The sequence below is a fragment of the Siphateles boraxobius genome, unplaced genomic scaffold (genome assembly GCF_051911475.1).
Source record: "Siphateles boraxobius isolate OS27281-9 unplaced genomic scaffold, OSU_SipBor_1 204, whole genome shotgun sequence".
NCBI lineage: Eukaryota > Metazoa > Chordata > Actinopteri > Cypriniformes > Leuciscidae > Siphateles > Siphateles boraxobius.
Window position 1 is genome coordinate 1,243,230 of NW_027508816.1, and position 16,525 is coordinate 1,259,754.

Sequence of the window (16,525 nt, forward strand, 5' to 3'; positions counted from 1 at the left end):
CAATATTTCTCAAAATCTGCACATTTTTGAGCTAAAAGCCCTGAGGGACGTTGTTTTGTGAAGCGCTGTCATGACGATCGCACAGGATTTTTTCTGAATGAGAGCGGCTGACGCGCATAATTCATATTAAAGGTATGGACTCATTTTGTTATTACATAACTCCAGACACAAATGAAGACATAACTGTCACTATAAGTTTCTGAGAATAAAATACCGGAAGTTGTCAAATACTGAAACTTGAGTCTTATATCTTTTTAATGATGTATAGTTTGTCAAGGAAATAACATTATTAAATAGTAACTTTTGAACTATTTAAACAAACATTCACTACAATTAAAATAACATGTGAGTGCAGTGCAGGGGGAATGCAAATTGAAGAAATGATTTAAGTCTTCTTTTAGATCGAAGGATGGAAAGGTGTACCGAAGGTATCTGCCAATTCGTTGTTAAAGATTGTTTGGGTTCTGAGAACGGCATCTGCCTGCAAAAAAGAGAGAGAAGACCAATGTAAGGCAATTAGAAGCTGATGTTCCATGTGCAGGGTTCCTTATTAAATAGTATTGTGGTAATTTCAGGCCTGCATCAGGCTCTAAAAAGAAGGATCTGTTTGTAATCAGAGTTATATAGAATACGATTTTAAATTTACCTGTTGTGACATGGGTTTCCCGTAGATAATACCTGTGGCTAGGTGCTCACAGTTGTTGTCGAGTACACCGTATTTTCCAGCGCCATCATTCAAAAGCTTTTTAATACTTTCTTTCATCTCTTCTTCAGATTTGACTGGTAATCCAGTCATATATTGTTTGACTTTGCCACCAGGCTGGAGTGGATGTTCCTTCACAGTGGCTCCTGCTTTACTGTGTGATCCACTTTCACCTAAAGGAAATATTTAACTGTCAAAGACAAACTGTTTCCCCCATACCTAGATTGATCCAGTAAAAACCCAACTGGGTAATTGTATGTAAAAATAATAATGTGATATAACTAACAATTAAAAGTCACGTACCTGATCATGTCTGGATAATAAACAAAATATACAAGAGAAGCACATCCTGCACAGTATACTGTATACAGTTATCTACATACCCGAATGTTTTAAACTGTTATACAACAGGTTATGAAACGCATGTCTAATTGTTTAAATGCATTTTAAATCCTTAATAAAATGCATGTTACTGCAATACACACTTCAGAATATGTACTCATGTTCAAAATATGTTGCTAGGTACCATGGATTAATTCTTCATTATGTAGTTTTATACATTGCAGTGCATTTACATTTTGTCTTGCCTATGACAATAGGAATGAGGACATGGGTGAAAGTGCTTTGAGACAGGAATGTTTATGTGATAAAAGAAAAGAATAGGCCTACTGGTCATGAATACAATTATGCATGCGATTCACACCTTATTCCTGACGAGAATCTCTCGTTTTTCTCCCCAAATCTTCACGTCTCTTTCCAGTTTTGTTTGGTAAATTCAATTTATTATCTGTCAAAATGACTGAAATCACATTGAAATAGTATCACGCAATGCTGAAGTAAATATATATATATATAGGTGTTGCATGTCGAAATGAATGAATTCCCAGACGTGCATAATTTGATGGGTTCGTTTAATCTTGATCGCTGCTTACATTACCACGGCATTTATTCACAGTACTCAAAACTCTGTGTGCATTCACAGCGCTGCCAAAAAAAACGTTACGTCGGATGACGACGAATGGGGTTTCGCTTAGAAAGCCTATCAACTTCGAGTATTACAGATCTGAGATCCCTGTCGTGAGACTGGCACGGACGAAGGACTCCTATTTAGCACAGGAATACCAAGGTACACTGGGGAGCATATCCCAAAGTTCAGGGGAAATATGCAATTACTGCCAACCCAGAGGGGGGGGGACTTAGAGAATACACATGTGACCCGAAGGAGACATGGAGAACACTGGGGTGTCCAGCCACAGGTGGAATATTTCAACCCCAGGGGTGGCAAGGTGGCTTGCCAAGGGAAAGACACATGCTCAAGAGGCTTACAGTGGAAATACACATGTGGGGGTCGCTCAGGGGAGGGACCATGCACACGGGAGGCACCTAGCCGACGCACAGGCAATAGACACTGGCGCCAACGTCAGGAGAGCTGGAGGAACTCAGGGCTTTCGGGGAAGCTCACCTGAGGAGAATATCGCACGTATCCAGTCCGTGGAGTGGAATGGCGAGCAAGCGAAGACACCTGAGCGGGTCCAGTACTAGCTGGTTGAAGCGAGTACATGAGAGGACACTGGCTCCACTCGGAGATCGTAGAATCTGGCGAATGTGTTAGGTGTCGCCCAGCCTGCAGCTCTGCAGATGTCTGTTAGCGAGGCGCCATGCGCTAGAGCCCAAGAGGATGCCACACTCCGGGTGGAGTGGGCAGTCACACCAAGGGGGCACGGTCGACCTTGCTGCTGGTATGCCAAAGCAATGGCGTCCACTATCCAGTGAGACAACCTTTGCTTGGAGAGAGCCTTACCCTTCAGCTTCCCACCATAACAGACAAAGAGCTGGTCTGAGGTCCTGAAACCCTGCGTCCTGTCTACATAGGCGCGGAGGGCGCGGTCTGGACAGAGCAGTGCCAAGGCTGGGTCTGCCTCCTCCGGGGGCAGCACTTGCAGGTTCACCACCTGGTCCCGGAAGGGAGTGGTAGGAACCTTGGGCACATATCCAGGCCGGGGTCTCAGGATCACGTGAGAGTAAGCCGGCCCAAATTCCAGGCACGCTTCGTCAACGGAGAATACGTGCAGGTCCCCCACCCTCTTGATGGAGGCCAATGCAACCAAGAGAGCTGTCTTCATAGACAGGAACTTAAGCTCCACTGATTGCAACGGCTCAAAGGGAGCACTCTGCAGGGCAGTTAGAACCACTGAGAGGTCCCAAGAGGGAACGAGAGGAGGGCGAGGAGGATTCAGTCTCCTCGCGCCTCTCAGGAACCTGATGATCAGGTCGTGCCTTCCAACAGACTTACCTTCGACCGGGTCATGGTGTGCGGCAATAGCGGCAACATAGACTTTCAGGGTGGAGGGAGACAGCCTTCGCTCCAGCCTATCTTGAAGGAAGGAAAGCATGACACTAATCGAACATCTCCGGGGGTCTTCTCGGTGAGAAGAGCACCAGTTGACGAAGAGGTTCCACTTCAACGCATAGACTTGTCTCGTGGACGACGCTCTAGCGGAAGTGATGGTAGCCGCTGGTGGTAGGGTACTCAAACCTGCCTCGTCCCATCCAGGAGCCAAACGTGGAGGTTCCAAAGATCGGGACGAGGGTGCCATAGGGTGCCCCGTCCCTGAGAAAGGAAGTCCTCTCTCAGGGGAATCGGCCAAGGAGGTGCTGTCGCGAGGAGTACTAGTTCGTAGAACCAGGTCCGGGCGGGCCAGTATGGCGCGACCAGAATGACCTGCTCCTCGTCCTCCCTGACCTTGCGCAGGGTCTGCGCAAGAAGGCTCACTGGGGGAAACGCATATTCGCTGCCCCGCGGCCAGCTGTGCGCCAGTGCATCCGTGCCGAGCGTGCCCTCGGTCAGGGAACAATACAGGTCGCAATGGGTCGAGTCGTGAGAGGCAAACAGATCTATCTGTGCGTCCCCGAACTGGTCCCAAATCAGCTGAACCTACTGGGGATGGAGTCGCCAATCTCCCGGGAGGGGCTGAAGCCGTGAGAGCTCGTCGGCTGCACAGTTCAGGGCTCCGGGGATATAAATGGCATGAAGCGACCTCAGATGCTTCTTACTCCATATGAGGAGGTGGCGGGCGAGTTGCGACATACGGCGGGAGCGTAGACCACCTTGATGGTTGATGTACGCTACAGTGGCGGTATTGTCTGAACGGACTAGTACGTGTTGGTTCTTGTGCACGGCCCGGAAGCGGCGCAAAGCAAGACGTACGGCCAGCAACTCGAGGCAATTGACGTGCCAGAGGCGGCGGGGTCCTGTCCAGGAGCCCGCGGCAGCACGTCCATTGCACATGGCACCCCAGCCCGTGGAGGAGGCATCTGTCGTTACAACGACGTGCCGCAAAGCTCGTTCCAGGGGCACTCCGGCCCGTAGAAAACTGAGGTCCGACCACGGGGTGAAGGTCTGATGGCAGGACGGAGTAACTGTTACTCGGAAGGTGCCGTGTTGCCATGCCCACCTCGGGACTTGGTTGCGAAGCCAAAGCTGAAGCGGTCTCATATGAAGCAATCCGAGCGGCGTTGCCGCGGCTGCAGATGCCATATGCCCCAGGAGCCTCTGAAAGAGTTTCAGTGGAACCGTACTCTTGCCCTCGAACTGTCTCAGGCAAGTCAGCAGTGACTGCGCGCGCTCGCTCGTAAGCTGTGTGGACATGGCGACCGAGTCGATATCCATACCGAGAAAAGAGATCCTCTGCACGGGGCAAAGTTTGCTCTTTTCCCAGTTGACCCGAAGGCCCAGACGAGCTAGGTGCCGGAGCACTAGGTCCCTGTGTTCGCATACCTGGTCTCGAGAGTGAGCTAGGATCAGCCAGACGACCTTCGTGAAGACGCGAGGAGACAGGGCTAGCCCGAAAGGGAGAACCGCGTACTGGTATGCCTGCCCCTCGAAGGCAAACCGAAGGAACGGTCTGTGTCGAGGGAGAATGGAGACATGAAAGTAGGCGTCCTTTAGGTCGATTGCTGCAAGCCAATCCTGGGGCCGCACACATTCGAAAATGCGTTTGGCAGTGAGCATCTTGAACGGCAGCCTGTGAAGGGAACGGTTCAGCACACGCAGGTCCAGGATTGGCCGTAACCCACCGGTTTTCTTGGGGACAATGAAGTACGGGCTGTAGAGCCGGTCCTCATCTCGGCCGGAGGGACGGTCTCGATCGCACCCTTCGCCAGCAGGGTGGCGATCTCTGCTCTCATGATAGGGGCGTTGCCACCGACCAAAGTGGAGCCTGATCGTCCGTGCGACCCATCTGGACAGGAGGGGAAGCTCTAGCCAGGCTCCCAAGAACTGTACCAGCGGGTTCATACGGACCACAGACTTCCCACCGATGGTGCAGCAGGGCGGAATGATTGGCCCGGACGTGGACGGCATAGCGGCCCGGTGTGGGGGCACAGTCATTAACCGCGCCCTGACAGAGGAGACCAGGGAAGGAAGAACGTTCCACGGGGGTCTGCTCTGCCAGGGGGCTGGCGACAGAGGCGGAAGAGAGCTGCACGGTCCGGGGGCGGCGCACCGTGTCGTCCGAGAACTCTGTGTGCTCAGGGATGGAAATGTTACTTCTTTCTTTAACCACATTAGGGTGCTGCCCACCCGTGGGTGAGCAGCGGGGAGTGGAGAACAAAAGATTCTCCCCCGGCCCTCCACCGGGGGAAGGAGTGGTCCTGCTACCATCTCCTGAGAAGTAACCTTCAACGTCCCTGAGCAGCCCGTCTCAGGAGCGCCGCTTGGCCCGGCGTTTAGCGGGGGGCGGGGCTGGAGAGGGATGGGGCGCCTTCTTACGGCTTCCTCCGCGACCGGGCCCGGGTGGAGGCTGCTGCTTGGGCCGGGCGGGAGGGGCGGGAGCCGCAGGAGGGCGCCCTCGGCGGCGAACAGACTGAGGGATCTGCCCGGTCGGCTGGGTGGAGGCAGCAGCGGGCCGTCGGGGCAGAATGTGCTTGATGGCCTCAGTCTGTTTCTGGGCGGTGGAGAACTGTTGGGCGAAGTCCTCCACCGCACCGCCGAATAGGCCGGCCTGGGACATGGGGGAGTCGAGCAGGCGAGAGCGCTCAGCATCCCGCATGTCAGCCAGGTTCAGCCATAAGTGTCTCTACTTCGCCACTAGGGACTTCGCCACTAGGGTAGACGAGAGCCTACAGGCCTTGGATGAGTGCTTAGGCTCGCCGCGAGAAGAAGCACTCTGAGGACACAGCTGCATCGCAACAGAGCGCTCAACCGGGGGGAGCCCAGTGTACCCACGGGCGGCTGCCCCATCGAGGGGAGGAAAGGCGGATGAAATCAACGAGCGGTCGCGGGAAGACATGGGAGTCTTCCAGGACTTCCAGATTTCATCATGCACGTCCGGGAAGAAAGGTATTGGGCAGGCTGAGGACGGGAAGCCGCAGCTGCACCCAAAAACCAATCATCCAGCCGCGAGCGCTCAGGACAGGGTGGAGGGTTCCACTCCAAACCAATGCTCGTGGCCGCCCGTGAAAGCATGGCCGTCATCTCTGGATCGGACTGAGCCACAGCCGTATTCACACCCGAGGGTGGCAGCTGTGACGAGTCGTCACTTCCAGACGAATCAGACCCGCCTTGTGATGCTGCGATTGACATCGCATCTTCCTCTGGAGCGCGAAAGGACACCCTTGGGACCTCAAAGGACGGTCCCGCGGGGATCCCCTGAACGCTCGCGGGTTGCAACACTGGAGAAGGTGCTGCGGGGCACGGACGAATAGTCGGCGCTTTGTTCCACACAGTCACCCTCAGATCACCCTGGCCACCAGCCGAAGTAGAGCCTCTCGAGGAGGCGCTAGATCGGGGTGTGGATGAGGGGACTCTCACTCTTGCGAGATCATTGAGTCTCGATCTCAGTGTTGCGATGGTCATGTTCCCACAGAAAGAACATGACTCATCCACAAGCGCTGCTTTAGCGTGATTAAAGCCCAAACACACCAAGCAGCGCTCGTGCCCATCAGAGTCAGACACCAGCCGACCGCAACCAGAAGTGCACGGGCGAGGCATCTTTAAAAAGACGTGCCGCGTGCAAGCTCTTTTTGTGAGAGAAACTCAGTGCTGAAGCGCCCGCGGGGAAAACACACTCGCTGGCAAACCACGCTCAGATAAGCAGGAAGAGTGCACTCGCCGGGAGATCGCCGTCACACCAACACTGGAGAGTTGCTCGTCTCGTAAGAAGCTGACAATCAGAGATAGCTTAAGGAGTGAAGAATTACACTTGGCTCCGAAGCGAAAACATATCTGCCTGTTGCCGGCGTCCTTCTTTTATACCCACGAGATGTGGGGCGGAGTTACGTCATGCAAATTCCGCAGACCCATGGCATTTCTTTGCCATTGGCCCGTTTTGTAATACTCGAAGTTGATAGGCTTTCTAAGCGAAACCCCATTCGTCGTCATCCGACGTAACTCGGAGTGACAACGAAAGGGAACCCCGTTCTTCTGTTTCTACTCTACGCCCGCACGTCTCTCCCGTGGGCGCCCTCTCCTGTAGGATCACTATAACAACATGCCTGCTTGAGCAATAGGCTACTCACTATCAATTAAGTAGGGTCTTATGCATTTGCACCAACATTGATTTAACACATTTTCTGCATTAACCCCATCATGCATTTAGAATACATATGAACTAAATGAACAAAAACAAATAGAATAAAATAAAGACATATGGGGGGGGGGGTTCTTTCTTTCCCTCTCTCTCAACATTAACATTACAGGGAATGTTATTATGAGCCCCACATAGGCTATATATATATATATATATATATAAATTGTTATTATTCTTTTTTTATTAAGGCAACGCATGTTACTTAATAAAGATTACCACTATGATATTTAACCGTCCGATTTCGCTGTGGAAAGATTCACGCTTTTGAGGTTATTCATGGTCTGCTGAAAGTAGGCTACCTTGTTGATGCTTTTACACTTTTAAACGTCCTTTTAATGTTCAATTGTTGAAGGGTGAGTTGAATAATGTTATGTAATTGTACACAGTTTAAAAATATATATTATTGCGTCCATAGAGCTAGTCTTTCACTGATTGTTTACAGTTTAACAGAAGTTACACCCATAATTCACGCAAAGCGTCATGGGGTGAAGAATTAACGTGGATAGTGGCTGAAAATAAGATAAATTACCCTTTTCCCCCCCATTCTGGGTCTGTCAGATATCGACTATAACTGTGGTTTTTAATCCTTTACTGCATAAAGCAGTAGCTGAAACATGGATGTTTACAGAAGAGCAGAATGAGTGTATCAGTGTTCTTGTAAAGTTTTTAAAAAGTATTTAAGAAGCACATTTAGTAAGACAGAGGCTAGTCAGAGATAGGAAACCATGATTTTAAGTTTCTACAGAGAATCACTGTACCTGTAAACTCGACAGCCATATCTTGTCCCTTTTCATTCTTCCCAGTGTACACCGCATAGTGTGTGTACAAACCACGAGGGTATGAAATGAGATCTCCAAATTTCATGGCCTAGAAAAAAAAAAAAAACTTTTGGCAAATATACAGTAACTGAACGAAATCCTATCAACTTGTACTTCCATGTAGGATGAACACATAATAGCAGGTTTATTCCAAACTGAAAATAAAGTCTTACATTATACCTTGTTACTGTCGTCTTTTTCGCCTTTCTTCGCCATTGGCTTTTGGCTTGCTTAGTTGGGGACATTTAATTTTTAAATTTAACAATATTAATACAACATTATTTTCCTGTTATCTCTGTAAAGCTGCTTTGAAACAATCTGTATTGTAAAAAGCGCTGTATAAATAAAGCTGACTTGCCATTACCATAGTTTTCACGGTGCTTGTATAGTATAATAGGAAAAACATAACATACCTTAGTTTTAAGATTGGAAACTGAAGACTGTAGCAACAGTGATCAATTGACAGAACACCACAGGAGAACTCCTCTTCTGCAACTTCTACGATTGTGTTGGAGTTCAACTAGTCCTACTGTCTTATACACGATATTAACATACATATTCATAAGGGTATGAGGAAGTGCCCTCCCCTTTCCCCAGAATCTGAGTAATGCTGAAGATATAACCATAAACTACAGCAACTCCTCCCACTTTAAACAGTAGTTCTAAGGAAAGCTGTGGGTTATTACCATAGACTGTAAAGGTTATTACCCAACACTTGTCTGCTTCCTTATCTTTTTCACCACATCTTCATTTTTGGTGGACCGAGCTGCAGTAAGCGCGATTGCAACTACTTTACATATCAGACAGTCACAACATCCATCAAGCCTGTGGTAAAACAACTTAACCTAGCTTTCTGTTTAAGGGCTAAACATACTACAGAGTTTATTCACAGCGTTTTGTACTGTATACTCTAGTTACACAGACCAGTATGCTTACACGATGCATAAACCAAACAGGGGGAGCATTTAAGAGAAACAGAACGATGGTTGCTGTCTGAGTCTCAATGCTAAGAATGTAACCCTTTAAAGGTGCAGTGTGTAGTTTGGCGGCATCTAGTTTTGTGGTTTGCGAATTGCAAACAGCCATTCACTCACACGGCTTAAGCCTTGTTTATACTCGACACTTCCGCACAAGCGCATCACGTAAAACAGAAGTCCCATTTCATTGGCTAGGCGCCAACCAATAAAACGGCTCCTTCGAACACCCCTGCTCCCTTCCTCTCTTGCCGCCACTGAGTTGCAAGTGCACAAGTTAGTTTTGCATCTAATATATCGCGAAAAGAGTAGCAAAGCAGGGCGCAAAATTTGAAATTGCAGTGACAGATTTGAGAAGTTGCAAGTGCCTACTTGAGGTTGTACTGCGAGTGTGAATGTAAGAATAAGTGCAAATATATATTACATGTTTGTGTCTGTCATTGTATTTTTGTGAATGGCATTTTACACATTTGTGACTGCTTGTCTGCAGCTTCAAATTCAGAATACAGGTTTGTGATTATTGTCTGCGAGTGCAAAATTTCGAGTGCAGATTTTTATTTTACAGGTTTTCACATTGGAGCTGTGAGTGTACATTTTAGCGTACAAGTACGAATATTTATTGTACAAGTTCTCAAATTCACATCTACGTGCTCTCGAGTTTTGCTACTGTTTGACCTTCATACAGAGCGCCCTCCAGAGGAATTTATAGTCCAGGCCTCTGCTCTGGGCCAACCACCAAGAGCTTCACTTTACGTCCAGGACCAATCCTAAAGGAGGAGAAGGAGACAGCAGAAACAACATAGCTGCATTACGTCACAAACGTAACACCCCCACCCTTAAAATTTTTAATCATTATTTGTAGCCACAAAACCCTTCCTAATCCCCAAATTTGCATCGCGCACGTGACAAGGCATCAGCAAGCACATTCTCACACACCTTCTTGTGCTGAATTTCCAAGTTAAAGCCTTGTATCAAAAGAGACCAGCGCATCAATCTTTGATTTGAATTTGACATTCGAAACAAAAAAAAACCAGGGGATTATGGTCAGCAGGCCTATACACCAGGATGGGGACATTACAAGCATCAAGATAAATTTCTAAATGCTGAAGTGCAAGCAACAGCACAAGAGCCTCTTTTTCAATTGTGCTATAATCTTGCTGCGATTTCGTAAATTTTCTTGAAAAATAGCAGACCGGGTGATCAATTCCCATAACTTCAGAAGCTTCTGACTCCAAGGAGGAGGTGACGGGTGAGTTGTGACATGCGACATAACGGCCTGAATGTTCCCTTTCGAGGGAACTCCAACTGCGTCGAATGACACTTTGGGGGGGAACGCCCCTCAGCGTAGCGCCTCTGAAGTATGAATGAAACTGAGCCGATCTCTGATTGGTGCAACGTCATGACGTAATGTGTGACGGCAAATAGGCGGAAGCTATAAAAGCAGCCGGCACACATAAGATGTCAGCTTTCTGTTCTTCAGCAAGCGCTATCTGTGACTGTTTGTCTTATTTATTGTTGTCTGTTACTGAATGAGTGAAATGGCGAGTGTGAGCTTCAGGAAGTGTGTGCATCCTTGCCCTCGCTACATCACGGGCGGGGACACACACCAACTGTGCACACATTGTTTGGGAATGCAGCACGCGCAGGCAGCTCTCGAGGGGGCTGCTTGCGAGGATTGTGAAAAGTTGACAATCCGTGTGCTGCGTTCCCGGCTGGCTATCTTTGATGAAGATGGTCAGCCTCGCGAGCCCCGTGGTGCGGGACCCGCGTCCGCTGAGGCGGCGCGGCGACGCTCTTCATGGGGCTCACAAAGAGATCTGTCCGGGGATCTCGAGGCTGCTGAGGCACCTTCTCGGGATTCATCGGGCAGTTCTGATGTCCTCGAGCCTCGCGCAGAAGCCCGCCCCGCGGCTTCTTCTGCGCGAGTCGAGGATCCGATGTTTGAGCTGTCTGCCTCTGAGGAGGTTGACGTGCTCAGCATCGAGGGCGGGGATTTCGGGGACGACTCGCCGCCCCGTGTCCCCGCGTATGAGGAGCTGATTGAGGTTGTTTCCCGTGCGGTGGCTCATTTAAATATCAGCTGGCCACAAGAGAGGCAGGAAGCGCAGACTAAAAGTAAACTGGATGAGCGCTTCCTGCAGCACAGGGAACAACCTCATCACCGGGGCTTGCCGTTCTTTGGAAAAAACCACACTCTTCTCGTGTCTCCAATCCCCCTATTATAAATTATAGTAACATCATGGGGGCACGAGAGAACGGTTATGGGATGATGCCGCGCGTTGAACAGCCTTTGGCGAATTATTTATCGCCTGAGTCGGCATCATCCCTTAAAGCCCCGGTGCTGCCCACTAAGCCGTGTAGAGACACATCAGCGCTAGTGGGCAGGGCTTATATGGCTGCGGGTCGGGCTGGTGCGAGTCTTCACACCATGGCTATGCTCCAGGCGTACCAGGCCGACCTTCTTAAGGACATTGATGAGGGCGAGGGTCCAACTCCGGAAGATATTGCGGAGTTGAGGAAGGTCGCTGATTTGTCTCTCCGAGTCACCAAGGAGACGGCCCGCGCTGTCGGTCGCTCCATGGCAGCTATGGTGGTCTCGGAGAGGCATTTATGGTTAAATCTTACGGGCATCAGGGAGAAAGACAGGGCTTTCCTCCTTGATGCCCCGATTTCGCCTTCTGGCCTGTTCGGCGACGCCGTTAATACCGTCGTCGACAGGTTTCAGGAGGCGAAAAGACAATCAGCGGCCTTCAAACAATATCTCCCTCGCCGCTCAGTGTCCAAGAAGTCTGCCCCCAGTGGGCAGCCGCAGCCACAGCCATCAGCCAGCTCCTCCGCCTATAGACAGGCTCAAAAACAGAGCGTCGCGTCTAGAGCCCCCCCTCAAGGAGCTTGGGGGCATAGACAGCGCTCTCAGGCGAAGCCTCAGCCTAAGCAGGGCAACCTGAGGGCCGTCCTGCAGGCTAAAAAGGCTTCGTCAAAGATATCCTAGCTACTCTAGGATCTCTGCGGGCGGCCCCACCCGTGGTGGAACGACCGAGGTCGTCTCCTTCACGGAGCCCGCAGGAAATCGATGTTGCTCTCCCGCCGTTAAACACGCTTCGGGACACATCGGTATCCAGCGAACGCAGGCTGCACTGTCCGCCCCACAGGCTTGCGGTCAGGCAGCATTCGCGTCCTTCCATCGAGAATCGTTTTCGGTTCAGCCCTGCCGGGAATCCGCTTCAGGGGGCCGAGAACGAATCCCGATTAATACCCGAAGCCAGGCTCGAGAGCCTGGTTCCCTTGGTAAAATATTTCGATGCATGGAAAAATTTGGCGAATATTTCTCCTTGGGCCCTGCGCACCATTCAAAATGGGTACAGGCTGCAGTTCAGTTCCCGCCCACCCAGATTCAACGGGGTGGTCTGGACTGTAGTCGACCCAGTGCAGGGTCGGGTATTGGAACAGGAAGTAAACTCCCTGCTGGCAAAGGAGGCTATAGATCGTATTCCTCCACCGGACAGGGAGTCCGGGTTTGACAGCCGCTACTTCATAGTTCCCAAGAAGGATGGGGGGTTGCGTCCAATAATAGATCTCAGGCACCTGAACCGTTCTCTGAGGAGATTCAGGTTCAAGATGCTCACTATTCCCATTATCGTGAGTCAAATTCAGTCCGAGGATTGGTTTGTCACGATAGATCTAAAGGACGCATACTTCCACATATCCATCCTTCCATCTCACAGGAAGTTCCTGAGGTTCGCTTTTGGGGGCGAAGCGTACCAATATCGGGTTCTTCCGTTCGGCCTAGCTCTCTCCCCTCGCACATTTACCAAATGTATGGATGCAGCTCTGGCACCGCTGAGGCTTCAGGGCATCAGGGTGCTCAATTATATCGACGACTGGCTGATTTTAGCACAGTCACAGGAGCTGGCGGTTCGGCATCGAGATGTCGTCCTCGCTCACATCCAGAGCCTGGGGTTGAGACTCAACACGAAAAAGAGCGTGTTGACATCAGCCCAGAGAACTACGTTCCTGGGAGTGGTGTGGGACTCGGTCACGATGCGGGCACAATTGTCTCCCGCGCGGATCGAGTCCATCCTGACCACAGTGTCCAGGATAAGGCTAGGCCAAGCCATCACTGTGAAGCACTTCCAGAGAGTGTTGGGGCTCATGGCAGCAGCGTCCAGTGTCATTCCATTCGGCCTGCTGCACATGAGGGCCCTTCAGTGGTGGGTAAAAACCAAGGGGTTCTCCCCGAGGGGAAACCCGTTCCGCATGATCAGGGTTACGTGCAGATGCCTTCGTTCCCTATCTATGTGGAAGAAAGCTTGGTTTCTGTCCCAAGGGCCAGTGTTGGGAGCGTCATGTCGCCGGAGAACCGTTTCGACAGACACCTCCCTCACGGGCTGGGGCGCGGTCATGGACGGCCGCTTTACGACAGGCCTATGGCAGGACCATCATGCCTTCTGGCACATAAACTGCCTGGAGATGTTGGCGGTGTTCCGAGCTCTGAGGAGCTTCCTGCCGGACCGCAAAGGTCATCATGTCCTTGTGAGTTCAGAGAATATGTCGGTAGTGGCCTATATAAACCATCAGGGGGGTCTGAGGTCTCGCCCTCTATGCAGACTGGCGCATCAGATCCTCCTGTGGTCCCAGGGGAAGTTGTTGTCTCTAAAAGCAACATTCATCCCGGGGAGTCAAAATCAGGGAGCAGACATCCTGTCGAGACAGGGGCTGAGGCCCGGGGAGTGAAGACTCCACCCCGAGGTGGTGGAGTCAATATCTCAGAGGTTCGGCCAAGTGGAAGTGGACTTGTTCGCGTCTCGAGAGACGACCCACTGTCCACTGTGGTTTTCCCTCACCCATCCAGCCCCGCTGGGGTTGGATGCCATGGTGCAGACGTGGCCGAGGTTACGTCTGTATGCATTTCCCCCGATCGCTCTGCTCCCGGGAGTTCTAGAGAGAGTCCGTCGCGACGGGATCAGTCTACTGTTGGTAGCCCCGTTGTGGCCGGCCCGAGTATGGTTCTCCGACATAATTTTGCTCCTGGACGGCCCTCCATGGGAGATTCCCATCAGGAGGGACCTGCTGACACAGGCAGAGGGCTCAATATTTCACCCTCGGCCCGAGTTATGGAAACTGTGAGTCTGGCCCCTGAGGGGGCACAGTACCTAGAGGCCGGCCTATCAGCTGGAGTAGTGGAGACCATACTCAGCTCTAGAGCTCCATCCACGAGGAAATTGTACGGCCTAAAGTGGAACGTCTTCACCGTTTGGTGTAGGGAGCGTGAGGTGGACCCAGTTAACTGCCCAGTGGCTTCAGTGCTGGAGTTCCTCCAAGATCGCTTTTCCACTGGTCTTACCCCGTCCACACTCAAGGTGTACGTGGCTGCCATTGCGGCTTTCCACGCTCCTCTGAGTGATGGGCCTCTGGGGAGACACCAATTGGTCGTAGGTTTCCTCCGTGGGGCCCACTTGGGACCTGGCAGTGGTTCTCGAAGGACTGGCCGAGGCCCCCTTCGAGCCGCTGGAGTCGGCTGAGGCCAAGAACCTTTCGTTGAAGGTGGTCTTTTTGTTGGCCATTACTTCTCTTAGGAGGGTAGGAGATCTCCAGGCGCTCTCCATATCTAACGAGTGCCTGGAGTTTGCTCCAGGCAACATTAAGGCCATTCTTCACCCTAGGCCCGGCTATTTGCCTAAGGTGCCGTCCAGTACGGCACGGCCTACGGTTCTGCAGGCTTTTCATCCTCCACCTGACGTGACGGCGAATGAAGAGAGACTTCACATGCTCTGCCCTGTCAGAGCACTGAGTATTTACATTCAGAGGTCCTCTTCATGGCGGAAGTCGGACCAGTTGCTGGTGTGTTTCGGGTCGCCCAGAAAGGGGCTTCCCGCCTCAAAACTGGATTGTCCAAGCGATTTCCACGGCCTATCAGGTGCGCGGTATGCCTTCACCTTTGGCCGTGAGGGCTCATTCTACCAGAGGCATGGCGTCCTCTAGAACCCTTCTTGCGGGGGCCCCCATCCAGGAGGTCTGCGATGCAGCAGGATGGGCTACCCCTCATACCTTTATTAGGTTTTATAGTTTGGACATTCCGTCTACACCCGGCTCTCTTGTGCTCGCGTCCTAAGTGTGCCTGTGAGCAGCTTCACACTAGGGCAGGCAGGGCGCGTTGTGGCGTAGTGGGTACTCGTTCCCCCAAAGTGTCATTCGACGCAGTTGGAGTTCCCTCGAAAGGGAACGTCCTCGGGTTACGACTGTAACCCTTGTTCCCTGAGAAGGGAACGAGAACTGCGTCCCTTGGCCACGCCTTCCCCTGCCTGGGAGCGCTTGCTTCATCACAGAAGCTGACATCTTATGTGTGCCGGCTGCTTTTATAGCTTCCGCCTATCTGCCGTCACACATTACGTCATGACGTTGCACCAATCAGAGATCGGCTCAGTTTCATTCATACTTCAGAGGCGCTATGCTGAGGGGCGTTCCCCCCCAAAGTGTCATTCGACGCAGTTCTCGTTCCCTTCTCAGGGAACAAGGGTTACAGTCGTAACCCCGAGGACGTTTTCTCCAGACCAGACAAAAAAAAAAAAAAAAAATCACGCTTCAACTGATGCCTTCGATGTCTTCTATATTTAATGTCTTCCTCTCAATAATCAGGACTATCAACATCACAAAGATCAGACCAGAGAGAACAGAAACAACCACGCATGAAGCAACAACGACAGACAAGGAATAGACTAAAACACAGGGCTTAAATACAGAGGGAACAGATAAGTGAAACAAGACACAGCTGGGGCAAATGAACTGATAATGACAGATTAACAGGTGAATTCACTGAACACTAATGATGAGCGGGAAAACTGGAAACAGACTGAACCAAATACACAATGAAAGGGGGAAACACAGGACATACATGTAACAGTGTCAATGTTACTTTTACTCTTTGTAGTGTGAACACTACAGGATTTTCATTTGGGGTTGAAAGGGTTAAAGGTGTAAGATAAAAAGACACACCCACGAAATTTATTTTAAGTAATTTAAACTGTAAATTAGAAAGACAATTATATACTGGTAACACTGTTGGTAGTAGTTTACCGTAAAATTTTGTTGTGTGGGTCACCATTGTGCTGAAGAGCCTGTGCTTCAGTCCAGGAGAAGACCAAGAGGCATTGAGAATATGATCGAGTGAAAATCTCTGTATTTAAACTATTTTTTTGTGGACTCGGAACAAATAAGTTCACAGAAATAATGTGCTCATGTTATTAGTGCATTATAAATATTAGTTAAAAAATTAAATGGCAATTGACCCTTAGCAGGGAGTTTGATTGACAGGCGATCTGACCAATCATAATCCGCCATCCGCCATTTTTGTCCGACAAAGCACTCAGGAGAGTTAGTAGATTAACGTTGGAGGATTTGAACTTGAAAAACGAAGTGTACTGACGTCTTTCCACGGTTAAA

At 50.5% G+C, this 16,525-nt stretch overlaps 1 protein-coding gene across 3 annotated transcripts; it reads right to left on the reverse strand.

The window, feature by feature from the left end:
- Positions 1-237: 237 nt before the first annotated feature.
- On the reverse strand, positions 238-8,677 carry LOC143745411 (lecithin retinol acyltransferase-like). 3 transcript variants are annotated; one of them, XR_013205987.1, is made up of 5 exons: positions 8,525-8,677; positions 8,285-8,341; positions 8,052-8,160; positions 647-876; positions 238-481 (listed from the first exon to the last, which is right to left on the reverse strand). XR_013205987.1 is itself a non-coding variant. In XM_077237516.1 (5 exons), exons 2-5 carry the CDS (start codon positions 8,325-8,327, stop codon positions 398-400), a joined length of 459 nt encoding a protein of 152 aa, XP_077093631.1. In that variant the 5' UTR covers positions 8,328-8,341; positions 8,525-8,667; the 3' UTR covers positions 238-397. The 3 variants fall into 3 exon arrangements, 2 of the variants coding, with proteins under 2 accessions (XP_077093631.1, XP_077093632.1); XM_077237516.1 differs by having other exon boundaries at positions 8,292-8,341; positions 8,525-8,667; XM_077237517.1 differs by lacking the exon at positions 8,285-8,341 and having other exon boundaries at positions 8,525-8,659.
- Between the last annotated feature and the right edge of the window lie 7,848 nt (positions 8,678-16,525).